General features: G+C 41.1%; 1 protein-coding gene across 7 annotated transcripts in view; it reads left to right on the top strand.

The window, feature by feature from the left end:
- Positions 1-25,082, top strand: part of PTK2 (protein tyrosine kinase 2) — a 160,748-nt gene that overhangs the window by 99,686 nt on the left and 35,980 nt on the right. For 6 of the 7 annotated variants that reach the window (XM_068108148.2, XM_068108142.2, XM_068108144.2 and 3 more), the window contains exons 12-18: positions 435-465; positions 3,724-3,776; positions 7,550-7,606; positions 13,430-13,524; positions 14,350-14,434; positions 14,568-14,668; positions 21,356-21,471. In XM_068108148.2, the coding sequence (XP_067964249.1) occupies positions 435-465; positions 3,724-3,776; positions 7,550-7,606; positions 13,430-13,524; positions 14,350-14,434; positions 14,568-14,668; positions 21,356-21,471 (538 nt within the window). The remainder of the gene's footprint in view (positions 1-434; positions 466-3,723; positions 3,777-7,549; positions 7,607-13,429; positions 13,525-14,349; positions 14,435-14,567; positions 14,669-21,355; positions 21,472-25,082) is intronic. The other variant, XM_068108145.2, reaches the window with a different exon arrangement.

Raw genomic sequence — 25,082 nt, 5'->3', positions numbered from 1 at the left:
CAAAGTGCTGTTTCCTTTTAGTAATGTTATCAGATGTTTTATCACCAAGCAGCTCAAGGTGGTTTTTTGCATTTTGACAAATTTCTGTGATTATAAACGGTTACATAATCTTCAGTTTGACCTGAATGACACATTTCTCAATATATATGTAATTGGCCGTTGTCTGGGTGTTACGTGTTTTCTTTTTTCTTTTTTTGAAGCGGGTGTTTACACACACCTCTATTGGATTGCTCATTGTGTAACAAGCACTGATTGGCCAACCCCCTGTCCAGCGTTTTGCATTGCTGTGCCTTTCACCGAGCCATTGAGGCATTTCACCGAGCTTCAGTGATGTGGCATGCGGTGCAGATATTATCTTTTGTTGGTCATTATTGCACAATCTTTCTTCATTTTGAATAGCATGCGTCGAAAACTGTGCTTTTGTTTCTCCGCAGAGGTTGAGAGAGCACTCCCTTCCATTCCAAAGTAAGTGCCATTACCTGCAATCCACTATACTCGCTGTGATGCCTGGCATTTCTGGAATTCCTTTTACTCTTAGGTTTTGAGGCTCTTTTTTTTTTTTTGACTCTTTGTCTGATCATTATGAATGTGAATTTGTCATGACCTGGTAATATTTCCTCGTTTTGCATTTGTAGTTATGTCGGTGCCTCTGTGTGATTTTCCTGCTCGAGTCATCTCGGTTGCATATTCTCGTGCGGAGATCTCAAACTCTTTGTATACTTGTCAAGGTTTTCACTTTTTCTTTTGACGTTGTTGTTCGACACGGAGTAGCTATTGCTTGGCAAAAAAAAAACATTCCGCTTGAGCAATTGATCTGATGTGGTTTGATCTGCAGTTTGGAGTCCACTATACTCACCAGAAGCAGTTTAAGCTAAGAGGATCAAAATGAGGTGAGCGGTTTATCCTGTCATCGTTGTAAACAGGGATATTTCAGATCTGCTTTCAAGGTCCTAGCCTTCCCAACCCCGTAAGCCTACTATTCCTTAAGTTAGTAAGATGTTAGAGGCCAGTGGCTCCCAACTGAGGTTCCTGAGGCCATTGGTGGGGTCCATTGGGGGTCGAGGGTGGGAGGTGTGTAGGTAATGTACTAGATGGTGGTTTTAATTTGATTTGATTCAGGAATAAAACGCCCAGAATCCGTCTCGATGATTCATCGGTGAGCTCACCACTCACTTAGCTGTCCTACTGAACACGGTTGTATTTTGCTTTGTAGAGGGACTGTGGTATTGCGTTTATTTACATCCGACACCGAAGGTGGGCAGAGGTTATGTTTTCACCCCTGTTTGTCTGTTTGTGAACAGGACATCTCAAAAAGTTATGGACGGATTCGGACAATAACTTGGTGGACAGGTTGGGAGTGTTCCGAGGACCAATCGTTTTGATGTTGAAGATCCGAATATGGATCTCGATATGAGAATTTTTCAAAGTAATTCTTCACCTTTGAATGATTGGGTTAAAGCCGATTGTGTAGAAGGACATCTCAAAGGGTTATGGACGGGTTTGGTCAAAATTTGTTGGAAAGGTTGGGTGTGTGACAAGAACAAGTCGCTTTGATTTTGGTTCATGTCCGGATCCAGATCCAGCCTATTGGTGAGATGAAAACGTAACCTGTTCAGCCTAGCGGAGGTATGTGCTCTATCGAGTACCGTTATAGTTTCATTTTAATTGTTTCTATGCCGTCGGAGGAGGGGTTATGTTTTCAGGTTGTCCGTCCAGCTGTCCATCTATCCACCGTAATAACTTGAGAACGGCTGAAGGGATCTAAGTCAAACTTGGTACAAGTATGTATAATGATGAAAAGATGAACTGATGAGATTATGAGGTCAAGAGGTCAAAGGTCAGAGGTCCCGTTAGATACAATTATGTTACCGAGCTAATGTGTGAACCAGTGATGGGATTTTGACGAAACCTGGTATAAGTATATTATTATGAAAAGATGAACCGATTTAGATTTGTGCATCAAAGGTCATGTCAGGTAAAAATGTAATGCTTGAGATCAGCTAATTGGATTTAAATGAAACTTGGTACATGTATATATAATGATGTAATAACGTCGGCGGAGGCATATCGGTCAATGTCATCCGAAGAGTGCTGCTTTATTACTCCCGCCAGGGAGTAATGCATTCGAGTGTGTGTGTGTGTGTGTGTGTGTGTGTGTGTGTGTGTGTGTGTGTGTGTGTGTGTGTGTGTGTGTGTGTGTGTGTGTGTTCGTGAACAAGATATCTGGAAAAGTTCTCAACGGATTCGGATGAAAGTTGGTGGGATGATTGCCCTTGGGATAAGGAAGAAATGATTAGTTTTTGGTGAAGCTCAGGATATTATTCCGGATAGATGAATTATTTTGAAGGATTTTTTACCATTGGAAGATGGGGCTCATTTTTTTTTAACATTATCTTCTATATATTCTATATTTAACATTGTGATATGAAAATAGTTTTCATATTTGTTGTAAATGTAGTTTAAACTCGTGGTTATGCGTTAGATTGTTTAGTATTGTTTGTTTTAGTATTGTTAGTATTGTTTAGTATTGTTAGTATTGTTTTAGTATTGTTGGTATTGTTTAGCAGCGTCGTCTTCAAGGTTCTTCTTTTTTTTTTTTTCCTAATAGACATATTCTGTCATTTTAAAACCACCAAAGTGTTTATTTGGTTTCCCCGTTTCATAAAATGTATCGTTTGATACGTATAAGCTTTAAAACTTTTTCTTTTTTTTTTTACCTCAGAAGAGATATCAACATTTACCTCAGCGAATGTCAATCGCGGTGTCAGTATTTGATGAACTTATAAAGACTTAGGTGAGTTATAAGTGTGACCAGCATGTGCACGGGATTCTTCCCAGAAGAATGAGTGGTCGCATTAGCTTGTACGACTTAAAATGAGTGAGTTTTGTTTTCACGTTTGGGCCAGTTTTACATGTTGTATCCCTAAGGAATGAAACGGACGTTTTTCTGGCTTACAATTTTATTTGAAGTCACACATGCCTCAAAATACACTCACTTATATAGAATTGAATGCTTAATCTGAAAATGTAAGTGAAATTGCCTTGTTTTTTTTTTAACATTATCTTCTATATATTCTAAATATATATATATCTGTGCAGTGTCTGTCTTGTGTTGTCTTGTCTTGTGTTGTCACTGAACTAATCCCTCAAACTTTTGTGAAATCGTACTATTCCAACTTGACCCACGGCGGGACTATGCGCTCGACTGAGTGGCGTTCTATTTTTTAATCTTGTCATCGCTGACTTTCTATGTACACAGAGATCTATAAGCTCTTGTGCTATTCGGGTTTTCTTTGAGTTATCCTCGACTCCAGAGATGTGGTTTTTGGCTTTACGGTTGACACTTGGATTTTCTTTCTCCCGATAAAATAAAAGCCAAAGCTCCACATGTTTGCTGCTTTGAAATTGTCCTACAAATGTGATTGTTTTGGGGCTGGACTTGGGTCGGGGGTAGTTCCAGGGTATTTATTCTTGTGTTTGATAGAAACCAGGCTTTTTCCAGCTTGGTTCCTTGTCTTTCTTTGGAAATCGATAGTTCGTTTTAGGCCTGCAAAGTGACATGCAGAGCTATTTGTTTAAGAATGATTGCTCGTGTGTTTTGTACAGTGCATTCGCCTGTAATGAGGACAGGTTGCCTATTTGTGGCACTTTATGGGGGTTTTTTTCCCCATGTTGGTTGATCTGAGCAGGGCTACCGGTTTCTTATGTCATGCTTGTACGTAGGGCACAGAACAATGCAGTCAATTCTGGAGCGAGCAAGAAGATGGCCATGCCAGGTATGTACAGAGCCCCTCGTTTTGGATAAACGTGACGAACCACGTGATGCTCTTACCCCAATACGCCTTCTGGGACTTTATGTTTGAACCATTTTCCGAGCCCCTGGGTTTATTCCCCTCGTGGTGCCTCAAACCCTCGCTTTTTATACCACTTTGTTTTTCATAGGACCCCCAGTTTGCCTCTTGTGGGCTAAGGCAAGCAGATGCTCCTTACTTCCTTTTCTCAGCTGTTCCCAAGCAGAACCAAAGGGTACCCATGTGCGCACTGGCCTGCTGATAAAAGTCTAAAAGTCTCCTTTGTTTCATGTTTGTGAGACAAACTAACATTTTGGTTTGAAGTGGGTGCTTTCCTTTTCTTCTAAACCTTTAATGCAAACTTTTTGACCAAGGGCTCTTTTATTTACGTTTGATTTGAGTTGCAAACATGCATGTGTGCACAAGGCGGATTGGAAGACGTCATGCGATCCGGTAACTCCAGTGTCGTACCCTATATGTTGCATCGTTGTCTTTCCATCCGAAGCCGTTTTGTAACCAGTCCTTATGTCTTGCTACATTCCTTGCTTACATGGAACGAAGCCAGCAGCACGAGTGACGGTAAAGTGTGCCTGAACTGTTGCATGCATCGTGATGTCATTGTGTGCTCCGCGTTGCTCGAAGGTTGCACTGCGTATGTGGATTTAACTTCATGTTTTTTCAAGACCAAGTCTTTGCATTCTCCCTCTCTTGTATTTTCTTTCAAACCACATCCCCTGTTCCACCTCAGTCCTTCCTCCCATAACCCCTGCTCCCCACCATCTCTAATACCACAGAGATTGAAAATGTTGTGCAATTTAACACATTGCCATCTTGGATCAGGAAATGGAAAGGGTTTTTTTTCTCTGTGCCATTGTTTAGTTTGGGTTGTATTATTTACTTCTAGTTAAGGAGAATATTGATAAGCGTAGGCCAGGAAGCTCCGGTCTAGAGTGTGTTCTGTTTCATGGTGTTGCCACTGGTGAATCATTACATTGTGTAACGTTTAAACGCTGCTTGAGGGCAGTTTCTCCAAAAGAATCCAGAGAAACAATCCCCCCATTTATATTGCCGAAGGGACTGTTCTACGAGTGTGTCATTTGGCGTCTTTGTTCGCGAGGAGTGCTTTGCGCTAATGCAGGAGGACCCCAATTGCTCTTGCATCACTTTTCAAATGGATGTGAAGCACACAAGGTGTGTTTCGTGCCTGTCCAAATTAAACACCTCTTCTGCTGCTCAAGGGACGTGTGAGCGCCATGCTTTATCTGATGCAACCTGATGTTTTCTAGGTTTGAAATCTTTTCTCTCCAAGCTATTTCAAGTGGAGGAGATGGGTTGGGATGGAGGCTCACACACTTATGGTGAAAAACAATATTGGGGAGGTGTAGAGGAGAGTGTGCGTGGGTGGAGAGAAAGAGCAGGAGGGGGGAAAAAGTGGAGAGGGGGAGAGGGAGATGGAGAGAGTTGGAGAGAGGCTTTTGCTACCCATAAGTTTCTGTGGATGTTTTTCCTTGGCATGTTCTCCAAATGACGTATTGTACCAAGAGTGTCGCACTGGCCCACATGAATTATCATGTGATGCAGGATTGTGCTCTGGAGAATGAACTGTTCTTTCAAACCGCCGTCTCAATGTTTCCTTTCATAGTGCACTGTATTTGTAATCATGTGTCCTCCCTTCCAGGAATTGAAGGCAGATTGTTTTCCCGATTTTTCTTTCCTTCATTTGCTGACCATCACTTAACTTATGAACCCATCATTTTCAATTGGGCAAGGAGGTGCCGTAGTGCATTATATCTCGACCCCTTTTTCATTTTTTTCCCACTTGTGCGGTTCCTGTTCCAACTTTAAGGGGACAAATGTGAAACACAAAATCAAAATTTTGCCTTGCCATTCCATTGCATTTGAGTGTATAAAGTTTAGAGTTGGCACAAAGGTGCTGTAAACGGGCTCTTACAGGAATGCTGTGAAAGATATTGGATTAGACATTTTGGGGATTTTGCAGGTCAAAGTTCAAAATATGTCACTAAACTGAGGGTTTTTGGTTGTCATGCCTCCTGATTTCAATCAATACAGCCATCTAATTGGTTGGTGATTTTGTTCCACTGTGCCCCAGCACACCCTGTAACAGGAAAAAAAATTAAAAACCCAACAACAAAACTATATTGTTGGTCCCAGGTAATCCTGCTATCACTTCTTTGTCTGTCTGTGTGTAGCCATATTTCTCCGAGATGGCGAAATGGATCTTCGTCAAACTTTCAGTGGTTCATCACAAAGTGCGTGGAGTGTTTTCAGCAAAAAAAAAAGTTTGGGAAAATGAAAGTCGGATTTTTTGAGTTAAAAAAAAAAATCGCTCTATAATGCCCCAAGCCTTTGTAGCAATTTGAAAGGTAATATCAAATAATACCTGACCACGTTCCTTTGTGGATGTAGGGATGTGTTTTACGCTCCACAAAAAAACAAACAAAAAATTCTTGCTTCAAAAACCCAACGAGATTAGAACAGCATCGGGCAGCACCAGGTATCCCTCCTAGTATTAAATAAGGCAATTATCTGAATGTATGTATACACACATCTGAAAATCACAGGAAAAAACGGGGCTGGCCCGATTTCCACCAAAGTTTCGGTTGTACCCAGGGTTACATCATGGGCACAATGAAGAAAAATACCCCTCGCTTCTTCCTCCCGCCAGCCCCTCCCCCCCCCCCCCCCCCTTGAGGGGGGTGGGGTGTAAGACCTACGATTGTCACCCGATCTCCACCAAATTTTGCATGCGTGTTGTTGGTTAGTACTCAGTGCAACTACCCGCTCTCCCCCACTACCCACACACACGTAAGGTTGGGGGAAACTACTTTCAAGTGCTCCTGGAGTGAGCGGGTGTTTCCAGTAGATTAAGTGAGCATGAACATATTATTTATTATTTATTTATGTATGCTCTCTGGAGTTGTTTTATTAGTACGTCTGAATTTACAGAATACAGATGTTGCAAATCAACATAAAACAGATGTTGTAAAACAAAGTGTTTTAATGAAAAAAATCCAATAAAGAGGATATCCCTATTATTATTATTGTTATTATTATCATAATCTTCTGGCTGCCTGCAGTAAAAGAAGTATCGTCACTTTGAAGGTAGACAAAACGGCATTGAAATATCGAGAATAGACCGACGGTGACCGTGACCATTCCACGATCGTAAAGAGGCCCTGCACTCGAGATGAATTATTTTGGAGTTATGTGGTGCTCTGTACAGTGTACATCCTTCTCGAGCTTTGCAGCTGCACAGCAAAATGATATTTTCAAAGTGTGCACTTATGGTTGACCAAGTCGTGGTTGCCGAGGGAAGCTTGTGAAACAAGACTGAGCATCAGTGCAGAACCATATTTGTATATAGATCATAGTATATCTGAAAATGAACGATCTATATGAGAGTAGATCTGTATGTGGGCTCACACACTAGCACACTCACTGGCTAACACACAGACTGATTATTATAGCATCTCCAATGGGGAAGGTGTGAATTTCTATAAGTAGCATTGCTTACTGCAAAGGCCGCACGAAATAGATCCAACTGGTGTTAAAACCTTTTTATACCTCCATGATACTTTGACTCCTCTGTCGAAGAAATGGAGAGCCTGTATAACTGTTGTGCTTTAAATTTAAAGTAATGTTTAACCTGCAAGATCGAGTTGAATTTCATAATCAATGGATCGTTTAACCCTTTCTCTTTTTTTCTCTATCAACCAAACGACATGGTTTGGCTGCAGACACAGACGACTATGCGGAGATCGTCGACGATGATGATGTGTGCAACATGCCTTCTAGTGAGTCCAGTGACTGATTTTAACAGTTTGTTGTGATTTACTGATTTTAAACAGTTTTATTGTCAGTGGATGAATTGTACTTCTGGATGCCCTGGCCTTTATGACCGTCTACTTTTATCAAGGCATGTTCTGTTGACACCTCTCTATGAAGTTTATTTTTATTTATTTTATGAAAGATTCCCCTTGTTTGGATTATTGGTGTCACTACAAATCGGTTGCGAGACTGTTTTGCAAGTGTGTGTGTGTGTGTGTGTGTGTGTGTGTGTGTGTGTGTGTGTGTGTGTGTGTGTGTGTGTGTGTGTGTGTGTGTGTGTGTGTGTGTGTGTGTGTGTGTGTGTGTGTGTGTGTGTGTGTGTGTGTGTGTGTGTGTGTGTGTGTGTGTGTGTGTGTGTGTGTGTGTGTGTGTGTGTGTGTGTGTGTGTGTGTGTGTGTGTGTGTGTGTGTGTGTGTGTGTGTGTGTGTGTGTGTGTGTGTGTGTGTGTGTGTGTGTGTGTGTGTGTGTGTGTTTCTTTTTTTTTTCCTCTGACTTAAAAAAATCTCTGCAACCGCTTGTCCGGCCAAAGCAAAACTTAAAAAAGGAACGATTCCCCATGGAGAATGTTTTAGTGATAACTTGATAGGGCACGTGGTTCACGTGGTCATAGGTCACATGGTATGGCATCCATATTGGATTTTATGAAAAAAAAAAAAAATTGGACATCTCTGAAACTGCCTCATGACAAATCAACTCTCCATGGGGTATATATGATGATAACATTGATGCCATCAGTGAAGTGGTATTCCAGCCATAATTGGTTGATTTGACATCCTTATCAGAAAAATCTGAAACATCATATATCTGGTCTACGACGCGATGTGAGTGAAAAAATATATTTATGGCATCAGAACCCATGCCAAGAAACTGTGACATAATAGGGTGCATGGATGATATGGGTATACGCACCATAATAGCAGTGGGTTCATGATGTTAATAGGGTGCGTGTTCAGAAGCTATTTTTGTTCAGAATGAATGAGTGAGCGATGCGAGGCTGAGCACTCTACCGAGTGCCATTCTAGTTATTAGTCCCCTACCGGTGTACAGCGGAGGGGACTATAGGTTTGCACGCCATCCCTCCGTCTGTCCGCCCGTCCGCCCGTCTGTCCGTCTGTCCGTCCGTCCATCTGTCCGTCCGTCAGTCTGTCAGTCTGTCACGCAAAGACCAGTTTTCCGGACTTTTTTTCTAAATGCTTAATGCTAATGATTTCAAACTTGGCATATCGTTTCCTCATGATAAGTTACATATCAAGTTCGAACTTCACGACGTTTCGATCATTTTTGACAAAGTTATGGCACTTTGAACTTTGGGAATTCTGATAATTCTGATGATCCTTAACTCGGTGCCATTTTAAGTTTTAATTTCCTTTAAAAAACAATTTCTCACGAATAATAGGAACGATTGAGTTCAAATTTTCACTGTAGGGGGCACTCGGTCTGTAGAATATTTTAATGGTAATTATGACGTCACAGGTCATGTGGTTCGGCCGCCATATTGTTTTTGTGAAAACACGAAAACCCCTTTTTCTCTGCAACGGCTGAACAGATTGAGGCCAAACTTTGCAGGCAGAATCGCATGCCCATGACGAACAAAAAAGTCAGTGAGCATGACGTCATGCGTCACATGGTTTCAGAGTTATGACGTTTTTAAGCATGAACCTTTAAAACCGAGCTCCTCCGTCATTTTTGATCCAATCGAGGGGAAACTTCACAGATCTGTTCAGCATGTCAGCCTACTAAAATGTCCTTTTGGAATTTGCGATAGGGCACGTGGTTCGGCAGATATCGTTAATTAAACGAAAATATTTAAAAAATGGATATCTCTTGTTTATTCTCGAGTTCTCCTCAAGCCGCACTGCGCGCCCTCAGCCTCGTCTGCGAACGTCAAAAGCGCGACACAGCGCGTGCTTTCGGGAGGGGCAGAGCCAAGCCGAGCAACATATCAGTCACGTGAAAAAGTAAGTACACCCCATGTAAAGTTTTGACTTTTTCAACATATTTCAACATACAGCTATTTGATCTTCATTTCACAATATTGTTAGATAAAGGTGATATAATATAACAAATATCATGAAACATTTACATTTTGTAGTCCATTGTGTGACAAATGGCACCTTTGGCAGAAACAACCTCAAGTAGGCGTTTCTTGTAACTGTCTACCAGTCTCTGACATCGATTGGGAGAAATTTTTGCTCACTCCACCATGCAAAATTATTTCAGCTGTGCGATGTTTGAGGGGTTTCTTGCATGCACAGCTCGTTTCAAATCCCCCCACAACATCTCGATGGGATTTAGATCCGGACTTTGACTTGGCCATTCCAGAACCCTCCATTTCTTTCTTTTCAGCCATTCCTTGGTGGATTTACTGGTATGTTTAGGGTCATTGTCATGTTGCAAGGTCCACCTTCTGTTGAGCTTCAACTTTCCGACAGATGGCCTCACATTATCCTCAAGCACCCTCTGGTACAATGAAGAATTCATAGTGGATTCTATGATGGTGAGCTGCCCAGGCCATGATGCAGCAAAGCTGCCCCAAACCATAATATTTCCACCACCATGCTTTACAGTTGGTATCAGGTTCTTGTGGTCAAATGCTGTCTTTGGTTTTCGCCAAACATGTCTTCTGGTATTGTGGCCAAATACCTCTACCTTTGACTCATCTGTCCAGAGCACATTGTTCCAGAAGTGCTGGTCTTTGCCTAGGTGTTCATTGGCAAACTTTAGTCTTGCCCTGATGTTCTTTCTGGACAGCAAAGGTTTCCTCCTGGCACACCTCCCATGTAGATCAAATTTTTGCAGCCTCTTTCTAATGGTAGACTCATGCACTTTGACATCAGCAGTGGCAAGAGCTACCTGTAGGTCCCGTGATGACATTCTGGGGTTCTTGGAGACTTCTTTCAGCATCTTGCGGTCTGCTCTCGGGCTGAACTTGCTGGGGCGGCCTGGTCTGAACAAGTTGGCAGTTGTTTGGAATCTTCTCCACTTGTAGATGATCTTCCGGACAGTCGAATGATTGATTTCAAATTGTTTGGAGATCTTTTAAAATCCCTTACCAGACTCGTAGGCATCTATAACCTTCTTTCTGAAGGCCTCAGAAAGTTATTTTGATCTCGGCATGGTGACGCCGCACATTTCAACAACAAAGAGCAAACCAAACTAAATGTCTGAGGTTTAAATAAGACAGGTTCCTCCAAGATCCTCTCTAATGATGTTCTAATCATTTGCACCTGAGCTGGTGCACCTGATTTTAATTTTAGGTGTTTGAAGAAATGAGAAATGTAGGGGTGTACTTACTTTTTCCACATGCGAAATTTGCATTTATGTTTATTGAAATTATACAATGGACTACAAAATGTAAATGTTTCATGATATTTGTTACATTATATCACCTTTATCTATCAATATTGTTGAAATGAAGATAAAATAGCTGTATGTTGAAAAAGTAAAAACTTTACATGGGGTGTACTTACTTTTTCACGTGACTGTATATACACATCGATCATTGATCGTGAACCGGAAAATATAATAAATTACTGATATTTAGCGACTCGAAAGGTTCTTTATCGACGACTTATTTTCTCGTGCTTCTGCTGACCTGTCTGCAAGGTGTATAAATCGAAGTCCCGAGTGCGAATCACAGGTGAGCCCGTCCTGAGGTAATTAGTGATTGGGAGCGATTCAGAACCTGTGGGTAAATAACCCTTGGTAATTTCCCCAACAGTTTTCCGGACGACAGACTGCCGGTAGGGGACATGTATTGCAGCGCAATACTCAGAATGCTTGTTGTTCAAGGCTTTTGCTTTCGCAGCGAGCTATTTTTGAATGAATAAGACAGAATAGTCTTTTACCTCCGCCACTGAAGGTGGACAGAGGTTACGTTTTCACCTTGTTTGTTTGTCTGTCTGTGAGCAGGATATCTCAAAACGTTGTGGACGGATTTGGACGAAACTTGGTGGACAGGTTGGGTGTTTGACAAGGATGAAATGCTTAGATTTTGGTGAAGATCCGGATCCAAAAATGATTGAGTGATAGCACTAAAACGATATGTAACACGATATCTCTAAAATCTGATGGTACGTTGACATGTCTGTCTCTTGTGTATGCTCCCCTTCCATCTCTTCCTTCACTTTGAAGACTGCTCATGACAAGGCTGAATGCCTCAATACTCTGTGTGCTTCAAAATCTTGTGCCCCTAACCCCTTTGTCCCCACCCTTCCAAGTGATACCCAACTGTTCCTGAATTCTGTGTCTTTTGCACCGGAGAAGGTGTAAAATCATCTGGCAGCACTCGACTCTTAACTTTGCAACTGGAACGGATGGCATCAGCTCATTTGTCCTAAAAACCTGCTCTGCTGCTCTTGATCTTTCTCTCTCTGCTCTTTTCACCTTGTCATTTACCACGGGTCATCTTCCATCTGCTTGGAAATCAGCCAACATCACAGTATTACATAAAAAGTAGCCCCAATGAGCTGACAGTTGTCTCTTGAAGTTGTAGTTCTGACCTCTGCTGTTTTTAGTGGGGACACCCCTGGGAGCCCCTCTGATCCGAAATCGAAATATCTAAGACTGAGCGATTATGCGGACCATGAAGTAGAAGGGCTGTATTGGGCTTCAGAGCAATCATTTGGTAAATAAGGGAAGAGTAGGGATCCAAAGTTTCAGGGTGTAATCCCACCTCCACCCTGGAAGCCCCCATGATTCGAAATCGAAACATCTAAACCGGAACAATTGTGCGGGCTACTGTCTTGTATTCAAGTGTCAAGTTTCAGACCAATCAGCCAGGTGATAAGGGAGGAGTAGAAAAAAATTGCAAAAAGTTAACAGATGACTGGACGGGCTCACGGACGGACATCTGGACGTCACTACTCATTTAATAAATGCGTCTCTTTGCGTTTTGAGATGAGATGGCCTAAAAATGTGCAAATACAGATCCCCTTAACTACAGACCAATTATCTTATTTCCAATCATGTGAAGATCTGAATCCGGATATGAGAGTTGAATTTTTTTTAAAAGTGATTCTTCGCCAATGAATGCCAAAAAGGATATATAGCACAATATTTCGAAAGGTTGTGGACGAGTTATGACAAAACTATGTGGATGAGTTGGGTAGTTGACAAGAACAAGTCTATTCGATTTTGGTTCACGTCCGTATGCAGATCCAGCCTATCATTGGTATACAAAATGCAAACTGTTCAACCTGGTGGAGGTATGCGCTCTACTGAGTGCCGTTATAGTTAGAGATTGATTCGTCTTGAGTGTTCCTTAAACAGATGTTTGGTGAAGTTGGGAAAGGTTTAAAAAATGTTTTATTTCATGCCGAGTTTTAACGATTTTGTTTTTGCCATTTCTCTTAATGGCACTCCAGAAATCATTGGAGCATTTGAAGGTACAACAGCAATGTAAAATTTGAGCTTGCTGCTTGGTGCATGCATCTCCATTTCATGTGCACATGTGTTCGAGCTTTCGTCCTCATTAGCTGCTCCACTATGGTGGTTGCTGTCATTTTTGTGTTTTATTTTTGCATTGTAGAGCACCGCAATAATGCTATATGGAAATTGTGATTTCATCGTCCAGGCCCATTGGTCCTTCTTATTTGAATCTGCATGTTTGAATATATTGGATGTCTGTGATGCGAAATATCTTGGGATTTTTGGAAATTTGTATTTCCTTTTGTTTTCTGCCATCTCTGCTTGAGACCACCTTATGTGCCAAACCTGTTTTTTTTCTATTCCTCCCAACCATCCCCTCCCTTCCCTCTCTCTATTCCATCCACCTATTCCCATTTCAGCAGACTATGAGATTGCAAGAGACACTGTTGAGCTGGGCCAGTGCATCGGGGAGGGACAGTTTGGTGACGTTCATAAGGGAACATATATGAGCAATGTATGTTTCGCTCCTGATTGGCATATTTGTTAACGAGGAAAAAAAATGTTTTTACATCTATATATAATGAAGCAAGTGTTTGTGATTATGTATGTATGTATGTATGTGTGTGTATGTATGTATGCATGTATGTATGTCTGCTCCTCACTCATTGGTTGGACAGCTGACCTGACACCACCCACAATTGTAACTGAAATACTTAATCGAAAGGACCCAGAGAACTCAAAAGACTCCCTCCCCACCCCCTCCAATCCTGGAAGATTCACCACACCCTCTGCAGGAAGATCCCTACATGCCTGTGGCCATGAAGACATGCAAGCAAGACTCCCCCCCCCCCTCCAATCCTCTGAGGACCCAAAAGACCCAGAGGACCCAAAAATTTGTAAGGCTCAGGTTTCAGATTTGGCACGCTCACGAGGCTGTACCGTCGGATAAACTGTTCCAACCCGTCATTTTTAACGGGCTTTTTGACTAGTAATTATAATGCTCATCTTGTTGTGGTCAGCATGGTTGATGTCGATTGGGATTCTATTAACTTTTCAGCCGGCTGAAAGTTCAATGAATTAAAAATACAATTCTAATGGCTTTTTCCTGTGTTATGTCAAGAGTGATTGACTGATTGTGTCTATGGATTGATCTGGTCATAATTTATCAATGCGCTTCTTTTCAAGTTGATGCGCTGGTCATTGTTTGCTTTATAATGACATAAAGGGCAGACCTTGCAAAATCCTCCGTCTGATCAAAATTTTTATACGAGCCATAGTGAGTGTGGTGCTTTAACAGACAAGACATTGCTCATGGAGTGATTCACCACACCCTCTGCAGGAAGATCCCTACATGCCTGTGGCCGTGAAGACATGCAAGCAGAGTTACTCAGATAGTGTCCGGGATAAATTCCTACAGGAGGCCTGTGAGTTTTTGAGCAAATAGTGAATATTATTTCAAATCATCCTTTGTTCCTCTTCCTCTTCTTGTAGTTTTTGGTTATGGCTTTAAAATCAGTGCTTTTTTTGGCATAAACCTTAGAAATATATTATGTGCAGCAACAATGCGGCAGTTTGATCATCCCCACATTGTGAAGCTGATCGGAGTCATATCGGAGCCACCCATATGGATCGTGATGGAGTTGTGCACATTTGGAGAGGTGGGTGGTTTCGTGTGGTATTATTTAATTAATCGATTGATAAGTTTGTCCATTTTATGATTTTCATCTTTACAAAATACTGATTTTATACAATTGATGAGGAATTAATGCTTTGAACAGTTTGGATTTTAAAATGCAATTGAAGAAAGATAAATATTGGCTTTTTTGACTATGTCGCTGGAGGCATTATGTTTTTGGGTTGTCTGTCCGGCTGTCCGTCCGTGCGTCCCTGATAGGTTTTCGTTACCGTGATAACTTGAGAACGGCTGAAGTCAAACTTAGTACAGGTATGTATCATGATGTAAAGATTAACTGATTAGATTTTGGGGTCATGAGGTCGAAAGTCAGAGGTCATGTTCGGTAAAAATCCTGTTACTGTGATAACTTTCTGAACCAGTGATGTGACTTTGACCAAAGTTGGTACAAGTATATATTATGATACAAATATGTACTGATTTGTTTTTGGAGTGAAGAAGTCAAAGGTCGGAGGTCATAGTCTATAATAGGTTTTCATTACCGCAATAACTTAGGAATGGCTGAAGAGAACTAAGTCAAACGTGGTACTAGTATGTATAATGACATAAAGAGAACTGATTAGATTATGGGATAAGAGGTTGAAATATGCTAAAAGTAAAGAGTGATAATTTTTATGCCTCCGTGACAAAGTCGCTGGAGGCATTATGTTTACGGGTTGTCCGCCCATCCATCTGTGATAGGCTTTTGTTACCGTGATAACTTAAGAAAGGCCAAAGGGATCTAAGTCAAACTTGGTACAGGTTTGTATAATGATGTAAAGATTAACTGATTCGATTTTGGGGTCGTGAGGTCCAAGGTCAGAAATCATGCTAGGTAAAAATCCTGGTACCACAATAACTTGTGAACCAGTGATGGGATTTTGACCAAAGTTGGTACAAGTATGTATTATGATGCAAGTATGAAATAATTTGTTTTTGGGGTCACAAAGTCCAATGCCAAAGGCCATAGTCTGTAATAGGTTTTGATTACCGCGATAACTTAAGAACGGTTGAAGAGATCTAAGTAAAACTTGGTACAAGTTTGTATAATGATGCAAAGATGAACTGATTAGTTTATGGGGCCAAGAAGTCAAAGGTCAGAGGTCCTATTAGGTAAAATTCTGTTCCCATGATAACTTGTGAACCACGTGATAGCATTTTGACCAAACTTGGGCAAAGTATGCACTGTATTTTGATTTCGTTGGATGTAAATGATGGCGCTTTATTATTCAAATTAAGCATTGTGCTAACTTTTACTTATTGGTGTCCTGCATATTCTGATGTCATGGTAGAAGGTTACGTTGAAGCAGACCTGTTTTTTGGATTAAGCTTGAAGGCAAAAACATGTCCAAGAATGATGCTTAAAATGCTGAATTTGTTCACGTTGAATTGGGTGGTGTTGTGTTTTGAGAGATCTCATTCCAATTTTGGAAAAGGCCAGAATACATACACATTTGTATGTTAATGGTTTTATGAAATTGGTTCAAGTGTATTTTTAAGAAGAAACAAGTCAGGAGACGACGATGGTTCACGAGCGAGCGGTATTCAATGACAAAGGACGGACTATAACCAAAACAGGCCCGGACTGGGGGGTCGGGGGCCCACGTGGCAGGTGTCGGCCCCCGACATGCGGTGTACATGCCTATTTACAAAGGGCCCCAATGCGCTGCGTGTGCAGGCCTTTAAGAGCCAGCTGTACGTAATTGTGTGTGGTGCTGGGCCGGAAATTTCAAAACGAAGGTTACTGACCTTGAAATGATAGAAAAGAATGTATAATCAGTTATGAGGATAGTTAGCTACACAATACCGAAAATTAGGTTCGATTCCGACAACTTTGAAAATTTAACCTTTGTGACCTTCAAAGGTCAAAGGTCGAAGATTCTGAAATTTGTTGGAAAACTCGTATTTCATGATGTATGTGATAATATAAGATCATGTACGACATTTCACCCTTTCAGGAAGCGAACAATGTAATAAAACCATAAAAAAATCGACTTTTCCAAATTTCGTGACCATGTGACCTTGACCTTGGGGCGAAAATGCAAAATCGAGCTCTGTGGTGCTAGACACATGACATTGGCCTAACCAAATACCGAAACCCCTGTCAGATTCCACCAAACCCCTCAGAGAGGATGTAGCTTGAACTCGATTACCCCCTAAAAAGACATCTTTTTCGGGCGTGGCTCCGCCCACAATGGGCGCAATACACCCACTCTAGGCAGGACACAACAAGATCATGATATCAACCTCCCACCCAAGTTTCATTAAGATCGGATAAAAAAAAAAACCATTTTTAGAGGCCATTTTTCCCCGCAAAGCGAGGGTTGGCCTTTTTCGGGAACCGTGGTTGTTGTTGTTTTTCGGTCCCCCTTTTTGAAGCAATGTTTTACGGCCGGATGCCCTTCCTGACGCCAACCCTTTTTGCCGCCTTTTAACGACAAACAGGGAATTACCAGTGAACTGGTACTCAATTAGCCGACCTCGGAAGGATGACAGGCTGAGTCAACCCCCCTGGCGTTAATTCAGCGATCGACCGGGATTCAAACCCAGGATCCTAGGATCCTAAGCCGGCACCCTAGCCGCTAGCCCAACACCAGGGCTGATAAGATCGGATGATATCATCGGGTAATTATGCTGCGGACAGACAGACACACAGACACACAGACACACACCCATGACAAATATAGTGGTCACTCTGATAACTCGTGAACCAATAGCCAAGAGGACGCTTCAAAGCTGCTGTTGCCAGTGAGACTGTGCCACTTAAGAAAGTTGTGAATCAATGAATGGAATCTTGTATTGGCATCCATTGTTTGAGAATATTTTGATGTAAACGCTGCACAGTGGTAAATCTCATGCAAAGCTGTGATGCATCCGGTAGTGTCCATAATAACATTAAACTTACATGTGCACTCATGTTATGACTCCTAACGTAGTACGAGTGACTTCTGTATTCAGCCAGCTTCGCAGATTATGTCACTATACTGTTTGCATCGATGCTTATGGAGGTCCTTCAATACCGTTCAATTCTGTGTATCTCACCCTTTTTTTACAGCTGATCACATTATAGAGATTTTGCTGATTATTAAATAGCTGTCAAGTTGCCGAATTTGTGCCAAAAACGTCATTGGTGACTACAATTTTAGCTGGATCATATTACAGTTTGTTGTGTGGAAATTGTCAAATTGTCTAATTTGACATATACCATAACAATTTGACAAAATAATTGTCAAAACTACCATAACAATGATCTACATTTTGTAAACTGGGCCAGAAATGTAGGAAAAGTCCAAAGAAGAAATTATAGCGTTATTTGTAATTTTGAATTTGCAGGCTCTAAACTTTCTGATTGGGTAATTCCTCATGCCGTGACCGTAGGTTGGGCTCTCGTGAGTATTGCGATCATCCTTTCTGTGGGTTTGTCTGTTTGTCGGCAGAATAACTGGGCCAAGAGGGCAGCTAGAATCGCCATATTTGATACAGAGCTTCATAATGTGAATGTCACGGATGAGTTTAACTTTGAGCTCACAAGAAAAGAAAGAAAGAAATCAATTTAGTCCAGGACTATATTTACTCATGCCTCAGCTATTGGCCAGCACGTGAGTATTGGATAATCGTGTCTTTGTGTACAATACATTTGGTGGTTATAGCTGCTCGTATTATCGAGTTATTCTTCCGACAAACACCACACAGACATGTTGATCGCAATACGTGCCGAGCAGAGTTAGAAAGCACATCAAAAGAGTAGGCAGGCACAGAGCACTCAAGAAAATCAGGTTGAGAGGAAGAAGCAACTTTAACAGGTTAGGTGGTCTCAATTCAGATCAACAGCAGCTGTGACCAAGAAGCAGAAACAGTTGACACTCACAATGGATAGAAAGTAATTAACCATAGTAAATGACAGACTGTAGAACAATAAGTCATCCTTTCTTTTTGTTTTTTAAGTACCAACAAAGCTACACAAATATTAATATGCACCGTAACTAACATAGGCATTGTCGCCCCGCCCTTGTGTTCGTAGAAGGGTGTGGGGATAGCGGGCCAAATGTGTTTTAGGCCCATGACCTGCTCATGTGTACCCTGTGCACGTATGCAAATTTTGAGGGAAATTGACAATCAGTTTTTGATCTTGAAGTCAGAGGTCATTCGTTATAAAATCAAACATTAATACCCAAAACAATAAATTCTAATACTAATATTAAAAAAACTAAAACTGCCAGAAAATGAACAGAATGTTCATATCAACATATATTGAGAACATGCCAAGATTTCTTTGATCAAATCACATCAAATCACAAAACAACTGTGACTTCTTAGAAGAGAAACATAAGGGCATGAGTCAGCACCTTTCTCGATTGTCCTATTTATCTCTATCCTGAGAGAGCCCGTACTTATAAAAGCATTTGCACAGCGTACATCGCCATTGTCTTCTCTGAATTATGCCCCACTAGCAAGTTTCACGCCCCCCTTTCTTGTAAGATTCTCAAAAAATGATGTGAATCAGAAAATTAATGGCTTTGTACAACCTCTTAATGTTCACGTAATTATGGCCCAATGCACCGTTTGGGACTAGAGTAGCTATTGTTAGCAAGGCCAGAGAGTGTGTTTGCATGGTGAGGGAGATAGCAGTGAGAACCCGCTGCTTGCTTGTCTAAAGGGTTTGCTTTGTAATCAGTTGTACTAAAACTATGATTACTTTGTTAATGATTAGCACAGTAGCATAATTATACATGTTTGGACTTCATTGTCCATTGTGATGCATCATGATAAGAATGGGTGTTATTTATTTATTTATTTTGTCCATGAACTCGACGAAAGATTTACAATGCGCAGTTTATTATAGCATACGTCTTTGCATCTACAGTCCAGAAAGTTTTCACCTGTCGGGAAACGAAGCAAACTTAAACTCAAACTCCAAAACTGAATTAATCACTATATTTGACCATTATTGAATTTTCATTTTGTATCCTTTGATGAAAAAGAATATGCCCAGTCAATGCAACTGAGTGAATTCCCGAGTCATTTATGTGGGGAAGGGGTGGGCAGGGAGCATCCACGTCTTTCCCTCATTTACTGTGAAAATACATGTGACACACATGTTTCACAGCCATTCAGGAATCCACAGAAGCAAGACCTGGTTGCCGCCACAGAAGTATGGGTCTTTCGAAATGATGTATGAATGTTAATCAAGGCCTTATGCACGTGTATGTGTGTTCGCAATGCCTCAGTTCTGCTCGCTGGGCACTTTTAACCTGCCGTTGCTAACATGAAATCCGTAATTCAGATAGTCTTTTAACCATAATTTTTAAACATTCAGTTGAAAGAGTGGCAATTTCAAAATGCTGAATCATAATTGTTCTGTTCCTGAATGCAAATCGGACTCGTGGAAATATAGGAATATGAGAAATATCAGTGGATGAGGGCAGTTGGGCTTGTACCATTTCCTGTTAATACAAACCAGCAGTCGCAGTGTATATAACACACACACACACACACACACACACACACACACACACACACACACACACACACACACACACACACACACACACACACACACACACACACACACACACACACACACACACACACTTCTCTTTTTAGCAATAAATGCAAAAATCTAATATAATTTTTATTGTAGCCCCACAACCAAACAATATATTTATAACAGCACTCACAGGTCCCGTAGCTTCCGCACAACAGGATTAATAGTAAATATCATCATTTTACACTTAACCTGTACATTCACAAGCCCCAGATATGTCCTTCCCATGGGTGTTCAGACGCACCTAATCCAAATACACAGTCCATTCATTGGTGGTGATCCGTCGGGGGGTTTGTGCAGCACATGCCCGTCCACTCGGGCCTTTCACCGGCCCACGTGATCAGGAGTTTGCAGTACAAGCAGCTGTCCGTTTATCGAGCTGAGAAAGTTCTCCAAGTCTTCCGTTGTGCAGAGGCACAGCCATTTCACTCGGGTACTTTCCCAAGTATTTCCAGCTTCTTTAAGAAGCTTTGTGAACAATTTTAGTTTACAACCCTTATCTCGTACATATTGAAATACTTTATTTCGCCCCGGACACCGCCATTTCTCAGGGTCTCTGCACAGGCGCAGTAGTAATGCGCACCGAGCATTCTGGGATTGATTATGCCATTCCAAAAGTCCCATATTGCTGGGACATTACCAAGTTGCATTCGCTGTGCTTTGTGGGTTATTTATTAGTTCCCTACCAGTTTCACTGGAGGGGATTATAGGTTTGCTCTCTATCGGTCCATCTGTCCGTCTGTCCTTCCCACCTGTGGTTTTTCAGACCTTTTTTTTTTTTTTTTTTACATATCGCTTGGTTTTAACATATTCAACTGAAACTTGCTACATGGCTTTATTATGATAAGCTACAGAACATGTTGGAGTTTCATGGAATTTGGTAAATTTTTCAGAGTTCTGCCCTTTTTGTACTTAGAAAATATCACATTGGTAGGGGACACGTATTGTAAAGCAATTCTCACTGTTGTTTATGTCAATGTAATCTAGGAATACTCGGTTATTGAATTTGGAATTTGGTTTCCCTTCAAGTTGGTTATGGTAAATTTTCTTGCTGAGACACTCCGTTTGCAAAGGATGTCAGTGAAGTATATTGTACTCATGATTGCTTTCTCATTCTCATCCATGCAGCTGCGCTCGTACCTTCAAGCAAATCAATACACGCTGGACCTAGCAACGCTCATTTTGTACATGTACCATTTGAGCACTGCCCTCTCGTACCTGGAGAGTAAAAAGATCGTTCACAGGTGGGTGGGCATTGCATTGTTGCGATAAATAGTCGTGGCCAAAAATATTGGCACCATTGCACTTGTTTCAAATATCGCACAATTTTCTCTAAAAAGAAGTTGAAATTGACAAAATTATTTGGTCTCCACAATTTTTTATTTCACTGTTAATATTACAGAAGCGTTGTTTTTGATCCAGAACTAAAGATATCCTTTTATATCAGAAAATAAAAAGAAATGGCATTGACAAAATGATTGACACCCTGGACTTAATATTTGGTGGCACAGCCTTTGGACAAAACAACTGCAGTCAAGCACTTCCTATAGCCATGAATGAGCTTCCTACACCTCTCTAATGGGAGTTTGGCCCACTCTTCTTGTGCAAACTGCTCCAGTTCTCCCAAATTTGAAGGGTGCCTTCTCCCAAATGCTGTTTTTAGATCTCCCCACAGGTGTTCAATGGGATTTAGATCTGGACTCATTGCTGGCCACTTCAGAACAGTCCAGCGTTTTGTCTTGAACCATTCCTGGGTGCTTTTTCTAAGTGTGTTTTGGGTCATTGTCCTGCTGCAAGACCCATGGCCTTCGATGGAGACCAGCTTTCTGACACTGGGTTGAACATTGCGCTCCAAAATGCCTTGTTAATCTTCTGATTTCATGATGCGATGCACACATTCAAGGCACCCAGTGCCAGAGGCAGCACAGCAACCCCAAACATCACTGAACCTCCTCCATGTTTGACTGTAGGGAAGGTGTTCTTTTCGTTGAAGGCTTCATTTTGTTTTCTGTAAACATAGAGATGAGGTGCTTTACCAAAAAGTGCGAGTGCGAGTTGAAACTGTCATACCTTGTGTCTGAAGGTCAGCTTGAATCTGTTTGGCAGTTGATTGAGGTGCTTTCTCCACCAATCGAACAATCCTTCGCTGCAATCTTCGATCAAGTTATCTCTTGCGGTCAGGTCCTGGGAGGTTGGCTACAGGCTACAGTGCCATGGGCCTTAAGCTTCCCCATAACATTGCGTACAGTGGACACAGGAACACCAAGTTCTCTGGAGATGGACTTGCAGCCTTGAGATTGTCCATGCTTGGCTACAATCTTGTGTCTGACCTCCTCAGACAATTCTCTCGTTTTCTTTCCTTTTTCCATGCTCATACAGTGCCACAAAACAGCAGAATGACTCCTTTTCTCTATTCAAACTGGTTGAATGAGTGATTTTTATATTGCAGGCACCTGCAACTCACCACAGGTGAGTTCAATTCCAAAGTAAAGGAGAATCACCTGCTAGAAATCTAATTATTTCTAACAACTTCTAGAAGGTGCCAATAATATTGTCTGGGCCATTTTAGGATTTCTGTGTGGAATAAGCTGAGATTTAGTAATTTTTTCAGCTTTTTTGTTTTGTTCCACTGCAAACCAAAGAAATACATTTGTGGATACCAAAATATGTTTTTATCTCACAATTTTTTGGAAGAAATGGTGCATTTTTTGAAAAAAGTGCAAGGGTGCCAATATTTTTGGCCACGACTGTAACTCTCCCGGTATTTGTCTGAATTTGTTTTGTTAATTTTGTGTTAGCAGGGCTTAACATTAATTGTTGTCCAACTGTCCGGGACAGGCACTTTTGTCTGTCTAACAGGAGAAAACCATCGTCAATTGACAGGTGTTCATAGCTCAAGTCTACACCCCCGGAAGTTTAATAACCTTGACAAATATTAACCCTGAATGTAGTTTTTTGTGTAAAACCAATTATTAGCAATGATCAAGAGGAACTTTTTTTTTTTAAGACCTGACCACCACCCCCACATGCTGGTGAAAACTTCAAAGAACCATAATGGTATCGCCTCACATGCTCACAGCATGAGAGCTGCTACAATCATTTGTCATGCTGCCAAACCAACCTGGTCACAAGTTCACGTGATGTGCAGCAGGACAACTCATTCAAACAAAATAACTAAACATTTCTTTCAGCTGAACAATAATAATAAAGCCATAAGGTCTATTATGTAAGCTATTATGTTTGACTAAGGTCAAATAAATACTGTTACTATATTGTGTTCTGAGAATGCAGGCAAAGAGGAATAAATAACTTCCTAGCAAGTCAGAGAGGAAGTCATAATTATGATTTTTTTTCTCTGGGATATAGATTATTGTTTTTGCTGTCGGTGTTTATTCTTCCACAAGTTTATTTGTGTATTATATCGCCTGTGAAACAATACACAGTAAGCATTGTATGTATCGTTGTCAGTTTAATGTTAATTATTATCCTAGTCCATGTGACAAGATCTGGTTTAATTTGGCCCGATGGAGCTAGTTCTGACGTCTAATAATTATATCTGATGAAACAGTTAAAATTTATCATCTATCCATGGAGATGCTGGAAAAATAATGTTTAGTCCAGAATAGTTTATTATTAGCTCCGCCTCACCGAAGGTGGACGGAGGTTATGTTTTCACCTGTCTGTCTGTTTGTATGTAGCATATCTCCAAAAAATGTGGACAGATTTGGATGAAAATTGGTGGGCAGGTTATGTGTGTGACACGGATGAATTGATTAGGTTTTGGTGAAGATCCGGTTACGGATCCGCATACTATAATTTTTTTAATGTGATTCTTCAACACTGAGTGACAGGGCTAAAAACTGTATAGCATGACATTTCAATAGGTTATGGCCGGATTCTGGCTAAATTTTGTGGACAGGTTTGGTGTGTGAGAAGGACGAAATGTTTTGATTTTGGTGAAGATCCGAATCCCGATCCGGATACGAGAAATTATTTTTACGACATTCACCACTGTTCTTTACTATTTTATCGGCCTTTCCCACAAGTCTGCCAATGATGCGTGTTATGTAACCTGACAGTCGGTAAGATGGAGCATCAACAAAGGACACAATGGGTCTCAGAGGGACATTTTCTTTGTGGATCTTGGCAGCAGTACGAGCGACAGCGACACATGTGTCTGTATCACACACAGACACCAGGAAATTGGCAAACTACGCACAGTACTATTTGTCATAAGGATAAGAGAGGTTAGAATCAATGAAGATGAGAAAATGGTATCTTTTGATGTGGTTTCACTCTTCACCAATATCCCTGTCGATCTGACGGTGAGTGTCACGCTCAATCATTTGCAACATTCTAATGATTGGAAAATGGCTTGTCAAAACAGTCAACTAACACCTGAGGACGTTACCGGCCTGCTGGGGATGTCTAAATTGCAGGAACCTCATAGGTACGTGTGCACGCAACCGATTGCTTAACCCCGCTTTTTTCTTCGTGAGTCCAGGGTAATTAGATATTTCTGGATTTCATTTCTAATTATTTTGCAACAACTTCTAAAAGAAAAAATTTCCACTTGGACATTATGGGGTATAATGTGTAAATCGGTGAAAAAAAAAATCTAAATTTTAATCCATTTTAAAATCAGGCTCCAACACAACAAAATGTGAAACAAGTAAAGATGCATTCAAAGTACACTGCCCCCATGCGAAATAATTAAATACGAGCCGAAACCCGTGGAACATCCACGGAAGGGAGGATGTGGTGTATGGATAGAGTGTACCATTATGGATGGCATAGGGGATTTGCTTGTCCGAGTAAGAGTTAGGAAGAAAGATGAGAATGAAGAGTGCGTATA

This window comes from Myxine glutinosa, unplaced genomic scaffold (genome assembly GCF_964187855.1).
Source record: "Myxine glutinosa unplaced genomic scaffold, kmMyxGlut1.1 SCAFFOLD_338, whole genome shotgun sequence".
Lineage (NCBI taxonomy): Eukaryota > Metazoa > Chordata > Myxini > Myxiniformes > Myxinidae > Myxine > Myxine glutinosa.
This window is presented reverse-complemented; position numbering and strand designations above follow the sequence as displayed.